We start from the raw sequence: 17,477 nt of genomic DNA on the forward strand, positions 1-17,477 counted from the left end.
ACGTAAATGTCTTCTATGAGATTTAACCCATTTAAAGATTTTCAATCTGACCAAATACAGAGAAGTTCTTGTAAAATATTCACTGCTCTGCTCAGTACGCATGCAGGAATGCCGATTTGAATTTAACACTAGTTACCGGAACGACTAACGGATTCATTTTTCAAATAATCAATTCATTAATAGAATCTTAGGGGGTACGCTTGACCTGCCATTTGGGCGGGCAGGGGTTGGGGCTAATTCGAGCACTGACGGTTCCTTTAGAAAATATGAGAATAGAGGGAAGAACTCACTAGCGTTCCTTCGGGCTTTTTTACTGGGTTATAACTACGAGTACTCCCTTGTTTTCCTCAGGGATAGTAGAGCGAGTGAAATAGGCGAGCACGCGTGAAAGTCGCCATCCGCGAGGAGGGTCACACGTGTCACCTTCCTCACTGTGGCGATTTCCACATGCACTCGCGTAATTAACTCGCTCTACTACGGGGAAATGAGGAAAGTGAGAGACTGCTCCTAGTCTTCTATCTCCTTGTTTCAGTAAAGTGGAGGCGTCAGTCAGTTTCCTCTCCTTATTCGGGCCACACTTCTTGGATGCATAGATAACCAAACTGTCTTACCTATGGTGCTCCGCTGCGAGCGCTTCGTGCGCGAGAGAACTCCGCTATTAACTTTAAAACTTGTAATACTGTCAGAGCCTATGTAATCGCGTACGTCTCTTCATGCTTTGCTCAGCAACTGGAAAGGGCAAGAGTTCTAGAGGCATAACCAGCTCGAAATTTAAAGATACTACTCGTACGTACAAACTCGTTCTTTAATAAAATCAATATCTTTTAAACAGTAACGCCCCGTACTAATTACAATAATTACATAAAATATCTCGAAATAACAACTGTGAAAAAAAAAATTGCAAAATTCTCATATATCCAAGGTCAATTGCGAGAAACACGGTCTGTTTCGTTCCTGAAACTAATTTGAACATTTGAGAATTTTACCCGAGGCAGAAAATATTTAGACTGGGCATCAGTTTTAACGCTTTTCTTCCAGCCTTAAGCGGCTTCGTGATTTTCAATTTTCTTAAGAATTATTTTTAAAATTTCATATTTTTCTTTCACTTTGAATTCTGACCTTGTTGTTGGCCCTTAGTTTAAGCTGATCAATTTGCTCTAGGCGCAAAGCTCAGCCGAGCTATCAAAAAGTCAGCTTTCGACCTGTTTGAAGCAACATATTGCAACACTGATATACGTACGGTTTACGTTGATTACTTGACCTATTCCTAATTTGGGTTTGACATCCAACTTGCAGAGTCTAGAAATAAAAACGAATCCTGATAATTTTTCGCATGACCTAGTCATTACATGGGTTGGTTCAAATTACTGCTCTAAAAACTCCTAACTAGAATAAGGCCACCGACGTTTAAAGATCCTTTCTGAACCAAACCCTCCAGTAAAGCTAGGGCCACCAAACTATAAGAAACCTACATTTTTATTGGCCTTTGAAACAACGCGGCTTATCAGAGATGTTATTTTAGTTCAGCATGGATTGCTGAAAAGGTGTAGCGATCTGAAAGATGTTAGCGATTTCGGTGATTATATTCGAGTGACTGTATGTAAAACTGAATTCTACGTGTACCTCGGCGATCGCTTCGAAAATCTTTGAGACGTACGTTTTCACTGGAAAAAGCTTTTGAATTTTCTGCTGTGAAAACTCCTAATTAGACTAACGAATCTGTTTAAGGAGCCTTACTCAACCCACCATTCTGCAGTAAGGCTGGTGCCCAAAGCTCTCACAAACCTCTTTGTTCATTGGCATTTAAAAGGTTTGCAGTCGTTTCATACAAGTTTGTTTAATCGAGTTCTAATTGTTTACGGACATGGCTTAAAGAACGAAGAATATTCACCCAAAATGTTTTTCATGTTTATGCGCAAACTTTTTTATACTTGAAGTGATCAAAAGTTTGGTGCAATTTCACAGTTTAAGTTAGTATCGAAATGACCGGTTTCCCTACACACCTGTTATTAAGACAAGGTGCATTGTTGGGGTCATTTATCTCCGATCTATTGTTACAAGTTTGTTTAATCAAAAGCGTGAGAGATACTTCTTTGAGCGCCAGGAATTATGAGAAGGATCTATTATGCTTGAAAAAAGCATCACTCGATATCGGGTTCTTGCTAAGGGCCTCGTGGGATCGTGGTGCCCTATAAGGGCCAAGGGAGGTGCATCGTCTACTCTTGAGAAAGGTACATCACCTTTCTTCAGAATTACTGGTTCTGAAATCACTTGAAAGTAGCAGAGGATTGGCTTAAATCATGATCGTGATTGTGATCATAATTGTGATCGAGATTGTCATCGCGATCGTGACTGTTATCGTGATTGTGATCGAGATTGCGATCGTGATTGCGATAGTGATTGTGAACGCGAGTACAAACCTTAAAACTCTAAACTTTTAAGATACATTAAAAAATTACTGGTCATTGAACGTTGTATGTTGTAACCTCATTATGTTCAAACATTCCATGTAGATCAGCAGTAACTTTTACGCTGGGTGGTAGGGTGCCTCTGAGCCTTAAAGGCACCCTTTTTTCACCCTAAGTTGCCTATTTAACCAATGAAATAGTTAATAGATATGATACTAAGGAATACTGAAAACGCCCAGTTATTATCGTTCAGCTAGTGGACCGAGTTCTTTTCAATATCGTTTCTATTTGGAATAAATTAGATTCGAATTTAACGACACGAAATTTGGTTACCCTAGTTTTCAAGATATTTGAAATTTTTTGTATTTTTTAGAGACTTTTTCAAAAATATAAGTAATTTTTTAAATAATACGCATTTAATATTTAAAACTTATTTGCGGCTCAGAAGCAATAATCTATAATAATCAATAATTAATTAATAATCGATAACCCCAGCAATTAGGGTGAGTACGGAAAGTTCTTTGAATAAAGTGAGGCCTACGAGATACCAGAAGTAAAATAATGTTGATTATCTATGCATTTTCCACTTGGGTTTTCTTGCCATAAGTGAGTTCAGCACCCCCACTCAACAACAAATCAATTCCAGTAGTGAAAGTTGCTTCGGCAGCCAGGTATAAACAGGCTTGACCAGATTCTTCAAGAGTTCCCATGCGACCTAACAGCTGTAGAGAAAACAAGAAAGAGTCTGTCGGTAGGGGGAGCATAACCAATCAAAGCTGAGATACATATCGCCAGCACCAAGCGCCCTAGACAAGTTTAAACAAGCTGCAATTTGGTTTATTTTTAAAACTTTTTTCTCGTTGGAAGATTTTTTGAGATTTTTAAGCCTTACAAAATTTGTAGCAAGAAACGCTTTGGTAGAAAACCTCTCTAGTGGAATTTAGCCACAAGTCACCAAAATTAGGTACTGCAGGACAAAGGAAATTGCGAATAAATTGAAGGTGATCAAGAGATTGGATTAGAAGTATTGGCAATATCTTCTGGTGTATTTCACGATAATAATAATAATAATAATAACTGTTTATTCACAAATCCAAATCGAAAAAGTGAAAAGGAGATAAAAGAGGTTATCCCTTTCTAGTTTATCTCCTGATAATAAAATACATTAAGAAATAAATTATTTACAACTGTTTAAAATAGTAACTATATATGTATATAAAACATCACACAGTAAAAGAACTTAGTGTTCACTAGAAAAATCTATAAGATAACGTCTCAGTCTGTTCTTGAAAATATTCAAATTCTCCGCCTCAGCAACTTCCTTTGGGAGATTGTTCCACTTATCTATTATGCGTATAAAAAAAGAATGTTTAAAACTATTTAAAGTTGCTGATGTAAGCTTAAGTTTAAAACGATGGTTGGCTCTTAAGGGCCGAAAATCATGTGCAAATGTAAAAAATGCCGAGGGATCAAGTCCATTAAGTCTATTTATTGTCTTATAACACTCGATAAGGGACGAAAATAATCTTCTTTGTTCAAGTGATGGCCATTTAAGGAGCTTTAGGCGTTCTTCGTAAGGCATGTCTTGCCCAACATTTCCAAGGGCGCATTTAGATGCTCTACGTTGTACTTTCTCCAAGTTGTTTAAGTCTTTTTTAAGGTGCGGACACCAAACTGGAGAGCAGTACTCGAGTATCGGACGTACTAGACTCTTATAAAGTTTTGAAAACAACGGAGGATTTTTAGGACCCACCGTTCGCCTAATGAATCCAAGCACACTATTTGCCCAAAAATTTACTAAACGATATGATACACCTCCACACACTTTTCCGGATGTCTGTGAATATATTAGCCATACCATTGCCAGGCACAAATTATCTTCACAATAGTTTCCACTACAGTGGTGCTGTTTTCTGGAATGGCGTAAGACATGAAGGATCTCTAAATACATGTATATTTAACTAGAAGCACGGCATTCATGGATATCAGGCTTTTAGATTATTACATTAATTAACTGGTGTAACAATTACAATAACATGATATTATCCTCAGGTGATTTGGATTTTGACAAGCAATCAGATGTACATATGTACCTAAATAAATTCAAACATGTTGTACCTGAATAAATCGTTAACTGTGTGTAAATATAGATTACTGTACTGACTGAAAACCTATCATTTCCATGCTGATCCCTTCGTAAGAGCAACATTGAATGACTAAAGTTTTGTGCTACACTGCCACAATGCTAAGGAAAAGAAAAATGAAAAAATAAAACCCAAGCCAAGCTAACATACCTGGGCTTCTTCACCATCTTTCTTACTTTTCTCAAAGTCACCAGTCAACGTGGCCAACTGGTCCCACAATGGTGTCCATACATTACCAGGTGAAACACTGAAAATTATACAGGACTATTTTTAAGAAACAACTGTTCATGGCGTTTTCTTTTTTGAGAAGTAGTCTAGTAAACACAGATGAACCTCCATTAAGCGGCCACCCTCAGGGTACCGGCAAGTGGCTGCTTATCAACAGATTAGTCACAAAAACTGTGAAAGGTTTGAACCAGGAGTCATTTCAAAAGTAGGCTGAGTTTGATTGTCCGGGTAAACGTAGTCCTGAATAGGACTGTTATTGTTGACAGTGACTGACTGACTACCTGTTCGGTAGTCATCTTCAGAGTCAAAGTGAGTTGTATCACGTCAGTTGATGGTATTATACTCTGGTTACTTTCAGTTTCTTAAACATAGTTTTACTGCTTATTTTCCAGCTTACAAAATTATTGAGATAGTAGAGAAAAAAATAATGTTGAGGAGGGGTGAAAACATCCATTACACAGTCCATCATTAGATAGCCTAAAAAGAACATAATCTGTTATTAAAAAAGGGGCTTCTTATGCTATGTGTTAAATGACTGATAATCACTTTTAATTACCTGTTAACTCGTACTCCATATTTAGCCTCATCAACTGCGAGCGCTCTTGTCATTGATGTTATCCCACCCTTGTAATACAAGAAAGTCACAAGTTAATTATCACGGCCCTTTTTCTCTCTACGCTAAAATCCCATCGCCAGTTATGAAAACTACAGAACTGAAGGTTTGTTACACCCTGTAAAAAGAAAAATCCTGACATATTTCTCGTCAAAATTTTATTTGGTATATCTTTTTTTTTTTAGTTTGTTTTTAAAAAAATCGGTACATTTGAGAAAACTGCAGAACATGCATGGTTATAAAATGTTAAAATGTTTATTTATATTACCTTGCTTGCAACATATGCTACAGCTCCAGGCTGGCCAATTTGTGCCACTAAACTTGACATGTTGATAATGTTTCCTTTTGTTTTCCGTATGTGAGGCAAAGCAAACTGCAAAGAAAAATATGTCAAAGGCAATTTAAAATGGCAAAGTCTCAAATTTTAACTAAATTTCCAAATCTATGGTGGCCAACTAGAAAAACAATTTATGTTTCACTTGGCCACCATACTCAAACTTTCATATTAATTCTAAAGAGACGTTTATCTTGTAAACATCAATCTATATTGAGTGAAAATAAACCGAACTGAACTAATTTAACATAAATTAAACTTATTTCATATTTACAAAAATATTTTACACATGGCCTTGTTTTGACATACCGGTACATAGAAATATTTTTACATCATGAACCTTAATGCCATGAAGGTATTTTTTAAGATGTTGTTATAGCTACACGGGCTCACGGGCTACACGGGCTATTTGATGGGCTCCTGACGTCCCTTAAAAAATCTTCCTCCACTTTTGTCTTATGAAAAGTAACAATTAAACAGAAATTAAACACCTGCATATACATGTAACTAAAAAGCCTAGAACAACAATACTGTACTTACTTTACAAAATAAGAAATAATTTACAAGGTTTAGATTCAACAGTTCTCTGAACAAATCCACTGAAGTCTCATCAATTGTTTTACTTGGGGGATCTGTCAACAAAGCAAAAAATTCAAGATGATGAAAACATAAAAAGCAAAACATCTTTATTGACGAAATTCATATAATTAGAATCACAAACTGTAATAAAAATACTCCACTACCATAAAGGCACCCTCATTTCAGTCACTCAAGTTGAGGCTTCACAGGAATGGAGAAAATGAGCCAGTCCCTTCAGCTGACCTATTTTAATTCCTTTTTTTCATTCCCTCATGCAATCATCCTGATGTGGATTGCCTGCAGTCTAATTAAACGCCATCTCTCTTCATTAATTTTACAACCTTGGATATTACTTAAACCAAGGAACATTAATAACAAAGATAGCTGAGTTTTGCAACTGCAAAACTTCAGATTAACCTTAATAGTTTGCTGTTTGTTATGACAAAGAAGATAAAACTTGGTTTCTCGACTTACGCCATCCAGCATTGTTGATGAGGCAGTCAATGCAACCATACTTTTCAACTGTCTTCTCCACTAAATTCTTTATTAACATAAAGAAAGACACCGTTAATAAAATTGTCTTGAAATGATATGAATGAGTCATAAACCAAAAGATTCAGTTTTGACTGATTGAGAGTGTTACCTTTAATAGTGAGCTGAGAGAGCTGTGTTGGGATGACTGTGGCTACATACACCTTAACAGTCAGTTTTAACTGATTGAGTGCACTAAAGGGTTAGCTGAGAGGGCTGTGTTGGGATGACTGTGGTTATACACCATAACAGTCAGTTTTACCTGATTGAGTGTACTAAAGAGTTAGCCGAGAGCCGTGTTAGGATAAAGATGGTCATTTTCTTCGGGAAGCAAGGGCAGTAGGTATGGTCAAGATAGATTTGGCACTGGGTTCGAATCCTAAATGTAAAGCTTCAATGTGATAAAGAATGGTAGACAAAGAATCTTTACAAGGATGCCCTACTATACTTCTAAATCATTCTTACAGTAAGCGTTGACTTAATGAGTGTGCTAGCAGGGTGTTGTCAGACAGCTGTGTTGGGATGTCTGTATTTATAGACCAAAAAATTTAATTTTGACTGATTCAGCGTGCCAGCAGAGTGTGGGAAGAAAACTTAGTTGTATCTTAGGATGCTGGTAGTACATGTAAATTGACATGAATTTCAAACTAAGATAAATAAGGTACACCGTGTAAGACAGTGAACACATTAAAGTGTTGCAAAGATTGTTGCAAGTAACAGACCCTTCCTCAGTTTTTTCAACTTTTGAACTGTACCAGTCGGGGACAATCTGTCGATACCACTGCCAAAATTTAAAGTGATATGTCTTAAACAAGAAAAAAATAATATAGCTCCACAAAGTTACAAAAATTTAATTAGGATTTTGCCTCTTCCTGGTTTATATTTGTTTGTTTTCAATAAATCACCGTCAAACTTGACAATTTTACTACAGTGTAAAGGTCCTCCTCCAGTGCAGTTGACAATCATTCCCTAACTTGTCCATGTCGAAATAGGAAAAAACCGTGTCCAAAGGTCTATTGATACCAGAAAGTTAGGGTTTTTTTAAAAAAAATGACTCCAGATTGGAGGGACTCTAGAAAGTAAACTGACCTTGATCTCTTCCTCTTTAGTAACGTCACATTTGATAAAGTATGCTTCTCCAGGACCTGTGCCATTTAGTTCTTTTTCAAGTTTTTCCCCTTCAGCCTCTGAAGGCACAACACAGAGAATACAGGTGGTATGATGTAAGCATAACAATACAATGTACAAAATAAAGACCTGATAGGGGTATACTTCCCAATGATATAATACATTTACTGCCCAAAGTACTGCCCAACAAAGTCGACCACATTCACAAACGTACTAGCTGTGGTATAATAACACATCAAACTAACTAACAAGAGAATGTATTGTGCACAATTTATAGTGTGTGTCCCAATAACAATGAACAGTACAGCCCAAAATAATGCATGCATAAGAAGTGGCACAAGAAGTTCTTGCATTGCAAGAACGTGCAATGAATAAAACCAACCAACAAAAAAATATCACTCACACAAACACCACCAACTTCTTGTAGGTGAAGCGGCAGGACTTTTCCCAGGGGGATGGGTGACGGGTGGCAGGTGGTGGGTCAGGCCGTAAAAAATAAAAAAAATAACAATAAAAAGGGGAAACCAAAAAAAGAAAAAAAATAATAAACATTACAAAAAGCGATATTTTAGCAATATTATTCTACACGATGTCGCATGCACGAAATAGCTTGAGGAACTCATAAAAATTAAAGTAATATTTATCCTGCGACCAGACAAGTAAGATCGCATTCTCTTCTCGACATGTTTGTACAGTGTCTCAGATTTTTGACAAGTGTGTTTGTTCTTTTGTTATAGGTTGGGATAAACATTACATTGCCTGTGGGATAAATCTTTGCCAATTTGGTTCGCGACTTGTAGTTTGAAATGTACAAAATGTCTATTTCGAAAAAACAAGGAAATTTTCATAAGACTAAAGCAACAAAGCTGTCAATGTTAATGCATGCAAGAGAAGGAGCAAGACAATTTTGACACAGCATGGACCGTTTTCGCGGCATGTGGCGTCTCCGACGGGAATTGATCTCGTTGTGTATATATACAAAAAGGATCTACATTTCTTAAATAGTACTTAAAAATACTGATTAGGATGGCAGTCATGCCGCATACTAGGGCAAAAACTGAGCTACGACACGGGAGGCCGAATCTCTTGCAGTCTGTTATAAACACAGCTAAATGGTTGGGGAAGTGCAATCATCTTTCGTCTTGATGTGGAAGAAAAAGCAAACTAGACAAACAAGATCGACACGTGGCATGTGTCTTGCTTGACATAGCCCATTTTCATTTGACACACCGCGTGTAGCCTGACAAAACATCACTTGCGGTGCGGAGCAAGAGGAGAGGTGACTGTTTTCACAGGCATGATTTCTCGGGGTTTTTTTTCCATTATTAGTCCGCATAAGTAGATAAAACAAAACAAGACAATACTTTTATTTGGAGTCTGGTAGCTAGTACATAAACGTTGAAATTATTTTAAAATTACAACTTACAGTTATATCATTATCAATAATAATATTTTATTATAATATTTTATTTTCATATATATTTTTAACCCGCCAACTGCCACCCGCCACCCGCCACCCGTCACCCATCACCCGCTACCCCTCACCCATCACCCGTCACCCGCCACCCGCTACCCGTCACCCGTCACCCGTCACCCGTCACCCGCCACCCGCGGAAAAGTCCTGCCGTAGGTGAAGACTTATAAACTACTTCTTGTGCCTTGTTGAGGCTTGCGGTAATTTTTGTAGCTTCTTACAGTAAAATTATTGACTTCTTGGGTTTCAAAGTTCTTGTGGGTAAACCACAAAAATATGGCATTTTCACTAATTCTTGCAGTCAGGCACAGCTATTTTATTGTACATAATAAATTTTCACTCTGCCATCTCTGCAATGTCAAGAAGAGTCTGCCCTACTTAATACAAGTCAGAGATAAATACATGTAAATTCTCTCTCCAGAATCATTGGCCTAAAATGATGAAGATCTAACTCAAAATAGCACAAAAGTTTAAGTAAGGTGAACAGAAATATTATGAAACCGTTTTATAGAAATGAGGACTTGTCAGTGAAACACCTTTAAACTAAACTTGTTTTACATGGTAAGTAACATCTATTGTCTGATGACCAATCCTGCATTGCTGCAAAAATGCGCCCCTTGAATGCGAGCTGCAGTAACATTAGGACAGTCGCTCCTCTTTTTCTTGCCTCTCTACCCTCAAGGCTATGAAACCAAGACAGCCCCTCAAACTGTTAAGTGCTCGATCTTACAAAAAAATAAGGGACTCAATGAACAGTCTAATAGCAATGCATCAATTCTGAGTATACTACTTGTATCATAAAATATAAAACACTCGCAGCGCAGATTTGTTTATTATGAACTCAAATAACAATCATTTTCAAAAAACCCCATTTAAGGCTATTACACTGCAGCTATTTAGCTGCTATTTAACCTTTGAAATATTAATGTTGCTTAGAATCTACTGACCATGAGTGTTCTACATTAAATCTTCCCAACAGAACTCACATATTACAATTTGCTTCATATTGGAACTTTTCTGCACCATATAATATGGCCTCTAACAATTCCACATAATTTTCCAACATTTTTTTGCACTGTATGGAGGCAGTTGTACTCCAAAGAGTAAGAATGAATTTGTGATGTGACTGGAGTGTGGATACCAAACATTTTTCCATATTTGTTCTGGGCAGAAGGGTTCAAATGTCAGTAATTACCAGAAAATTAACATACAATATGTTCAAGAAACTTACCCCCACGAGCACAAAAGACAACTTTGGCACCAGCTTTCACTAGGAAACAAAACGGTGTTAAAAGACTTTGAGTAAACAGAAAATAGTTTTCCACATTTATATATCCATGCTCACTCCTACTTTATTTACTAAGTAACAGAAAACAATAATTCATTATTCTGCCTTTGGATTTTATGAATCAGTCAATCCAACTGTAAGCATACATGAGCATAGAAGTGCCCTAAATTGTATTCAAATCCCAGATCAAAAGAAATTTGATTCAATAAAAAAATGTTGATTCATATACGTCGATAGCTCCCCATATCACGCAGTAAGTTTCCCACATCTTGATAAGCAATGTTTAGTTATATCAGGACAGCAAACTACATTGGTATCAAGGGTAGGCAAATGCCCAGACCACACAAAATTTGCTAATGCCCCCACCCCCCCCCCCCCCCACCAGACTGACAAGGAAGGCAAATACCCCACAGTGGCCTGGGGAAGGGGGTGGGGGGACTGAAGCATTATTAGTATTCAATGGAAGTAAAAAAAAAACTTGCTAGAGCGGTTTTCACTTGACTGTCGTAAAACCAAAACCAAAGTAAATACACTAGCCAACCAAAGGGCGTAGTAAAACCAAAACCAAAACCAAAACCAATCCCTTTCGACAGTCAAGTGAAAACCGCTCTAATAACTGAAACATAATAAACACCATACGATGTTCACCGCTGAAAGAAATTGAAGGAGTTTTTTAGTTTAGTTTTCTTTTTTCTTTTTTTTTTTTTTTTGATGGGGGGGAGTCTCTATTTGTTTGTTTTTTGTCTTTTTTGCTTATTTATAAACTTTTTTAATAAATTATTAAGTAACCTTCTTATGAGTAACGATTTTGCCCTTCTGTTATACAAGAAATTCGAGTCGGAAAGCTTCGTGTAAAGTCATATGATGTTGTCACATGATGTCTAAAAAACAGTCATGTTTACTTAACGAAGCTCCCACCACCAAGAAATGAACCTTTTAGCAGCCTATGAATAGGAAGAACAGAGTCGGTCGTATAAAATATTTCAACACAAAACTTAATTTTAAAAACAGAGAGGAAGGCCCTGAAGTTAAATAACACTGCATTTAATCGTATTGTTTACTTACCGAACTCTCTGACGACTCCTTCTCCAATTCCCTTAGAGCCTCCTGTTACAATTGTAACTTTTCCTTCGTATCTCAGCTTGGAAGTGGCCATAGCTTCTAATGCCTGAGGCACGTGATTTTGCTGTAGTTTATACTCTTACACCGACAAAAAGTCGTCTAAACCTCGCGTGATCAACCCTCAATTCACAGACACGATCCTCCTTCACATTTATTTTCAGCCTTTTCAAAAGGCCTTTCAAAAGAGACTTGGGACCTAGAGATATTTCGAAAGGTTTGATGGGATATTTAGCTCTCCAGGAAGTTCGGACACCTGATAAGGCTTAGACAACGTGGGTTTTGATATCTCTTTACCGATAAAATCAAGAGTCTTGCTAAAAACGATTTTCGACACTGACCAAGGGCATTCCTTGTTGGTTCCTTATTGGCTTTTTTGTTTCTGGTGCATGCGTACAAGCAAAAATTTTGGACTATATTGTTTTCTTTTTCTTACTTTAATTTTGCGAATTTATTTCGATCTTTCTTTTTTCCCTTTGCCTTTCTTATTTATAGGCGTTTTTCTTTTTTCAGTTCGGATGGAATTGTGCATGACTAACTTTCTAGGGAACGAAGGCCTGGGGCGAAGATGAAAAAAGCGAAATTGGCAACCGGAGAGGGGCTTGGGTTAATTTTTGCTGGCAAGCCGCTCTCAGAGCTTTGCTAAGAGCCCCTACCCTATTACAGTCTATTCTGTGGCCAATTATAGACCCCATCTTGGTCACTTTTGGACAAATATGTGAGTTTTGCGATCCCAACTTAGCCACTTTCTATTTTTATGAATTGACCCATTTTTTAGATTGAATGAAGGACACTTTACTTTTCAGCTGGCTGCACTACAAACATTCTGGTACGTTCGCTAACCGTAAACATGAAGAACTGTCTTACCCCAAAAAATCCGAAAATGTGCAACCCCATTCTAGTAACTCTATTGAAAATGCAACCCCATTACAGTCAATCCAGTTGGGAAAATGCAATCCCATCCAGCGGCACATACCCATTAGCCTCTTATAAGGAACAACCACCCAAAATCCGTTCAGCGACCTCAACTTTCGTTCGCATAACAGTAAAAGCCTCAACAATAAGTACTTAATTCCGTTATGATTGTTTGATTATCAACACCAGGCAAAAAGCTGTCTATCTTGCCTGCCTGTAAAATAAATTTGTTGTCAGGGAGACAGCTTGAGACATTTTTCTTCAGAAAATTGGCGAAACAGGAGCAAAACAAGTATGCCAGAAGATAAATTTAAGATATTAAAAACTTAAAAATTGCCACTAACAATTGCAATTCAATTGCAATTCATTAACCTCTTTTAAGGTAAAAACAAGTGCCTTGCTCAGAAACTGTTCGGTTTAAAAAAACGGTTCTTTTTTGGAACGCTCATCCAACCACCTTCTTTCCTTGTCATAATGGGTATAGCATCAAGGAGATGAATTAAAAATGTCGCCAACTTTTTTATTTTTTTTTCTTTAAACTTCGCGAAGTTTTTTTAGTTATGGCTTCGGCAAATAATTGATCTGCTCGCCACTAACAAATCATGATATTTTGCTAAACCTCGTCCAATAATTGTTTATTACTGGAGTGTAATTGTGGCATGAGCACGAAAACTGAGGACACCATTTTGCTACGTCTCCTTCAGGAGACGAGACCGCCATTTTAAGTGGTCATCCGAATGAAAGTCTAGGCATTTGCAAGGCAAACTAGGCAGTTCCTCCATTTCACAGTTACCTTTTAAGACCCTGAGTATTGATCTGGCTCCAGGAATCGAACCCACGACTGTTGGTACAGTCAAGCTCTCTACCGACTGAGCTACTCCGCGGTTCATACAAAAAATTGCAACCATCTTTTAAGGATTGTTCAAAGAACAAATTCGATTTTCAAGAACCACCTATCTTTCACGGATTGTAGAAAAAGGCACATTCTTAGTCCATTCTGACGGGGATTTAATTGAACTTTTTACTCCACTGACTTCTCTACATTTTTCAGTTCACTTGTCTTATGAAAATTGATAGAAAAAATAGCATAAAACCAAAAAAACCCATTAACTATGTAAATCACCTTCAAGTTCTCTGACATATGATCTATATTCTGTCGATCTTTGAGAACCAAAAACCATCAAAACACTTTCCAGGGCACTTCACTCAAAGTTGAAGAAAATTCAAGGACTTTTCAAGGACTTGCACAGAAATTTAAGGATTTTTCAAAAAAATACAAGGACTTTTCAAGACTGTGTGAACCCTATAATCCTGCCGCTGTAGAACCGCCGTTGTACATTCTCAGACCGAAATACGTACATTTCAACACCAACATGCAATCCACTCAATCCTATTACCATTGATTGGTCCGTGCGCTTCGGCAAAACAGTTATTTCACTGGCGCTGGTAAATAAATCCTTTCCTTGAAGAGCCTCTTAAAGGATTCGGCGTTTTTATATAAACTTCAGATATACGCTGGGAACGCGAGCCAGCGCAGAGGAACGCGAAATTGTAATCTGAGGCCCGATTCAGACGCCGCTCCACTCATGAGCCGAACCTAACTGAGGTAGTGAGTACGGCAAAAGAGCGGCGTCTGAATCAGTTTGGTACGGCAGTTTTAATTTGGTGCGTCAAAAACGTTAAATTCGACAGGGTCTGTCGCATTATTCGACATTGGAGCGACAGGTGATTCATACGGCGTCTGAACCTGGCCTGACCTGTTAATAACCGTAACAGAAGCTTTCTCATCTTTAAACAGTAAAATGTACAGGCTACTAGTCTCTAAGCGTCCAAGCATGGTGGGAGTAAGGCATGCTCGAGTTTTTAAAAGTTGTGGGTTTTGAAGTTGGTATGTTCATAGGAACAAGATAAATCGTTTTAAGCATGCCAAGGGGCGTATCTTTCTTCACACAAAGTACCCAAGTCTGTAACCAAACTTTCCACTTTTAAAACTACAAAAGAAAAAGGGCAAAGTAAGTCGGTAAGTTTTACACGCGTCAACATGTTTTTCGATTACCAGTTTACAGCTAACTGATTTACATACGTGTTTTGTGAAGCTTTAATTCAAACGAAGCATACATCATTCATGGTATACAAAGCAATTGCTACCAGTGGTAAAAACAAACGATTTTGCACGCTTACATGCGTTCTTTAACTTTCAATGTTTGTTTATTATCGCAATATTTTATATTACCTATTGGAAAGTAACACCCTTTATTTAATAAAAGAAAAATAATATAAAAATTACAACTGTTAAATCATTTCTAAATACCCATTGTAAAAAATTAAGAAATAATTTTAAAATTCTACGAAAATTGTCCCTCTCAGAGCTATTTCGACGTTGTCCCAAACGTCTTCTTCAGTGGAATGTTGAACACATTTGTAGACCACGTGATGGTCTATAAATGACGGTGATGGTGATGATGATGGTTTTTGTGATTGCCAAGTGGCAAGCACAAAAAGGGCAGGGGGAGGGGCAGAGAACAAGCAAAAGGGAAAAGAAACCCCCTCCCTTTTCCCCTCCTCCCCCACCCGGCGCTTTTTTTTCCCACCTTGCATCCACACAAGTAAGCCTCCTTTAATTGTCAGCTCACTTTTCAATATATGGTCTGCTACAAGTCTCTGTCATTATAAAGGATTATGATTATCGTTATGATTGGCAACCGGTCAAGGCGCCCGAAAGTCATCTCGCCCGTGAACCAGCCTTGTCTCACCCGAAATTTTTGGGTGAGTTGCCTGAAATTTTATTAGGTGTACTTATATGTCTCGTTCTTTAACCGATGATGAGACGAAACAAGCGGAATGAATGTGTAGTACATCTCGTTCTTTAGGCCTAGATGACATGAAACAAGCGCGATAAATGAGTAATACATCTCGTTCTTAAATCTTTGATGAGACGAAACAAGCTCGCTATAAATGTACAATAGGGATGTTAAGATGTTGTTGAGCATGATAAACTTCGGGCGACATAACTCAGCATTTCGGCCGACTTCACCAAAACTCTCAGGCGACATAACTTTGGTCGCGATGACTTTCGGGCAACTTGACCGTAATGCTGATTAGATTATGAGGTTCACCCACTGAGGATGAATGAAGAAAGTTGTTTGAATACAGCTCTTACAGAAACCCAACGTATAAAATAATTTTGATTATCTATGCATTTTCGAGGGTGTGAATGGGGTTAACCGACTAGCGACAAAGGACGAAAAATATTACTGACTACCGACAAAACGAGTAAAAAAATACCGACTACCGACAGGAAAAATATTAATCGACTACCGACATGGGCTGACATAATCAATATTTGTTTCAGAAAAAAGAGCATTTTTTTTTTCTAGCCGTTAGGAAGTAATCTCTTTAATTTATGACTCATTAGATGGTCTAACAGAAAGAACTTCCTCTTTTGTTGATACGGGTACATTACTACAACTAATATCACAATCACAGACGACTGTATAAATTTCATTGAAACGACAAAGGTGAAAAAACTGAACGTTTCTTGTTTCTGTCCGAGAAATGCTTAGATTAATCCTCAAAGAAAATTCTTTCCAGTTTAATGGAAAGCACTGTCAGTAAAAAAACCACGGTACCGCGACGAGCATATAGAGCAGTTTCCTTTCCAACATTTTCACGGCCGCATATATTGAAACAGAAAGTTTAATCAACGGTCTTTAAACCAACTGTTTGAAAATGCTACAGAGATGATATTTTTCCCTATGGGACATAAGTAAACCAGACATGGTAGATTTCTTCAAATTCACGGAACAAGTAAACTTACTTCACCCTACTACTCTACTGGCTATAAAATTTACGGCCGAAATATCTGACACTGAAACAACCTTTTTCGACCCGGTTGTATACAAAGGCACAACATTCAACGAAAAATAAGAAAAAGCTATCATTGACGTAAAGACGCATTTTAAACGGAAACCTTCCAGTATATACATTTTCACCTCTTACGTCCCACCAATTGTTAAAATGGATTTGACAAACAAGAAGCCTTGAGAATCCTACGAACTCCTCTGAGGAAGTATTTCAGATTTCAAAAAGCGGTTGATGCATGGACAGAGGCTGGCCACACAATTTTGAAAGAAAAATTGCTATTAGAAGTAAAACTCACAGAAGGAAAGCAGCGCTCCTGAAAAACACAACAAGGAAGAAAAAGAAATATTGCCTTTCGTGACACAATAAATGAAGCTTTAATGAAAAAGTGTAATTTGTCATACAAAACCAACCACTACCTTGCAAACTTAACCCTCCGACGTACACGCAAAATCATACCCCCCCCCCCCCCCCACACACACACACACACCATGGTACAAGAGGTTGGTAGATGGAACCCCTCCCCAGATATGTTATTTTGCTATGTTGCGGTATTTCGAAGCGATTTTGCCTTCACTGAAAAGCCTTTGATCTTCTAAACAAGATGAGGTATATTTTATGAATGGTGGCGCTGCTGGAGGCCTGTTACGTCACCAACAATGGTCGCCATCTTTGCCGCCATCTTGGATATTACACAGAATTAGAAATCAGGTTAAAACAACGAGAAATGGTAATTGCTTGACATGAATAATAACACGTAGATAAGCACTTTGCATGATTTTAGCTACAACATTTTTTCTTTTATTGTTGAAAAAGTTGGAAAAAAACATACATTTTCACTCAAAATGGCTTGAC

The 17,477-nt window shown here is 37.6% G+C and overlaps 1 protein-coding gene across 1 annotated transcript; it reads right to left on the reverse strand.

The window, feature by feature from the left end:
• Positions 1-787: 787 nt before the first annotated feature.
• Positions 788-11,944, reverse strand: LOC140928709 (L-fucose dehydrogenase-like). Its single transcript, XM_073378486.1, has 9 exons — positions 11,793-11,944; positions 10,671-10,709; positions 7,927-8,024; positions 6,781-6,847; positions 6,268-6,359; positions 5,662-5,766; positions 5,337-5,404; positions 4,703-4,799; positions 788-3,130 (listed from the first exon to the last, which is right to left on the reverse strand). The coding sequence occupies exons 1-9, from the start codon at positions 11,881-11,883 to the stop codon at positions 2,981-2,983; spliced, it is 807 nt and encodes a 268-aa protein (XP_073234587.1). The 5' UTR covers positions 11,884-11,944; the 3' UTR covers positions 788-2,980.
• Between the last annotated feature and the right edge of the window lie 5,533 nt (positions 11,945-17,477).

Source organism: Porites lutea, chromosome 2 (genome assembly GCF_958299795.1).
Source record: "Porites lutea chromosome 2, jaPorLute2.1, whole genome shotgun sequence".
NCBI lineage: Eukaryota > Metazoa > Cnidaria > Anthozoa > Scleractinia > Poritidae > Porites > Porites lutea.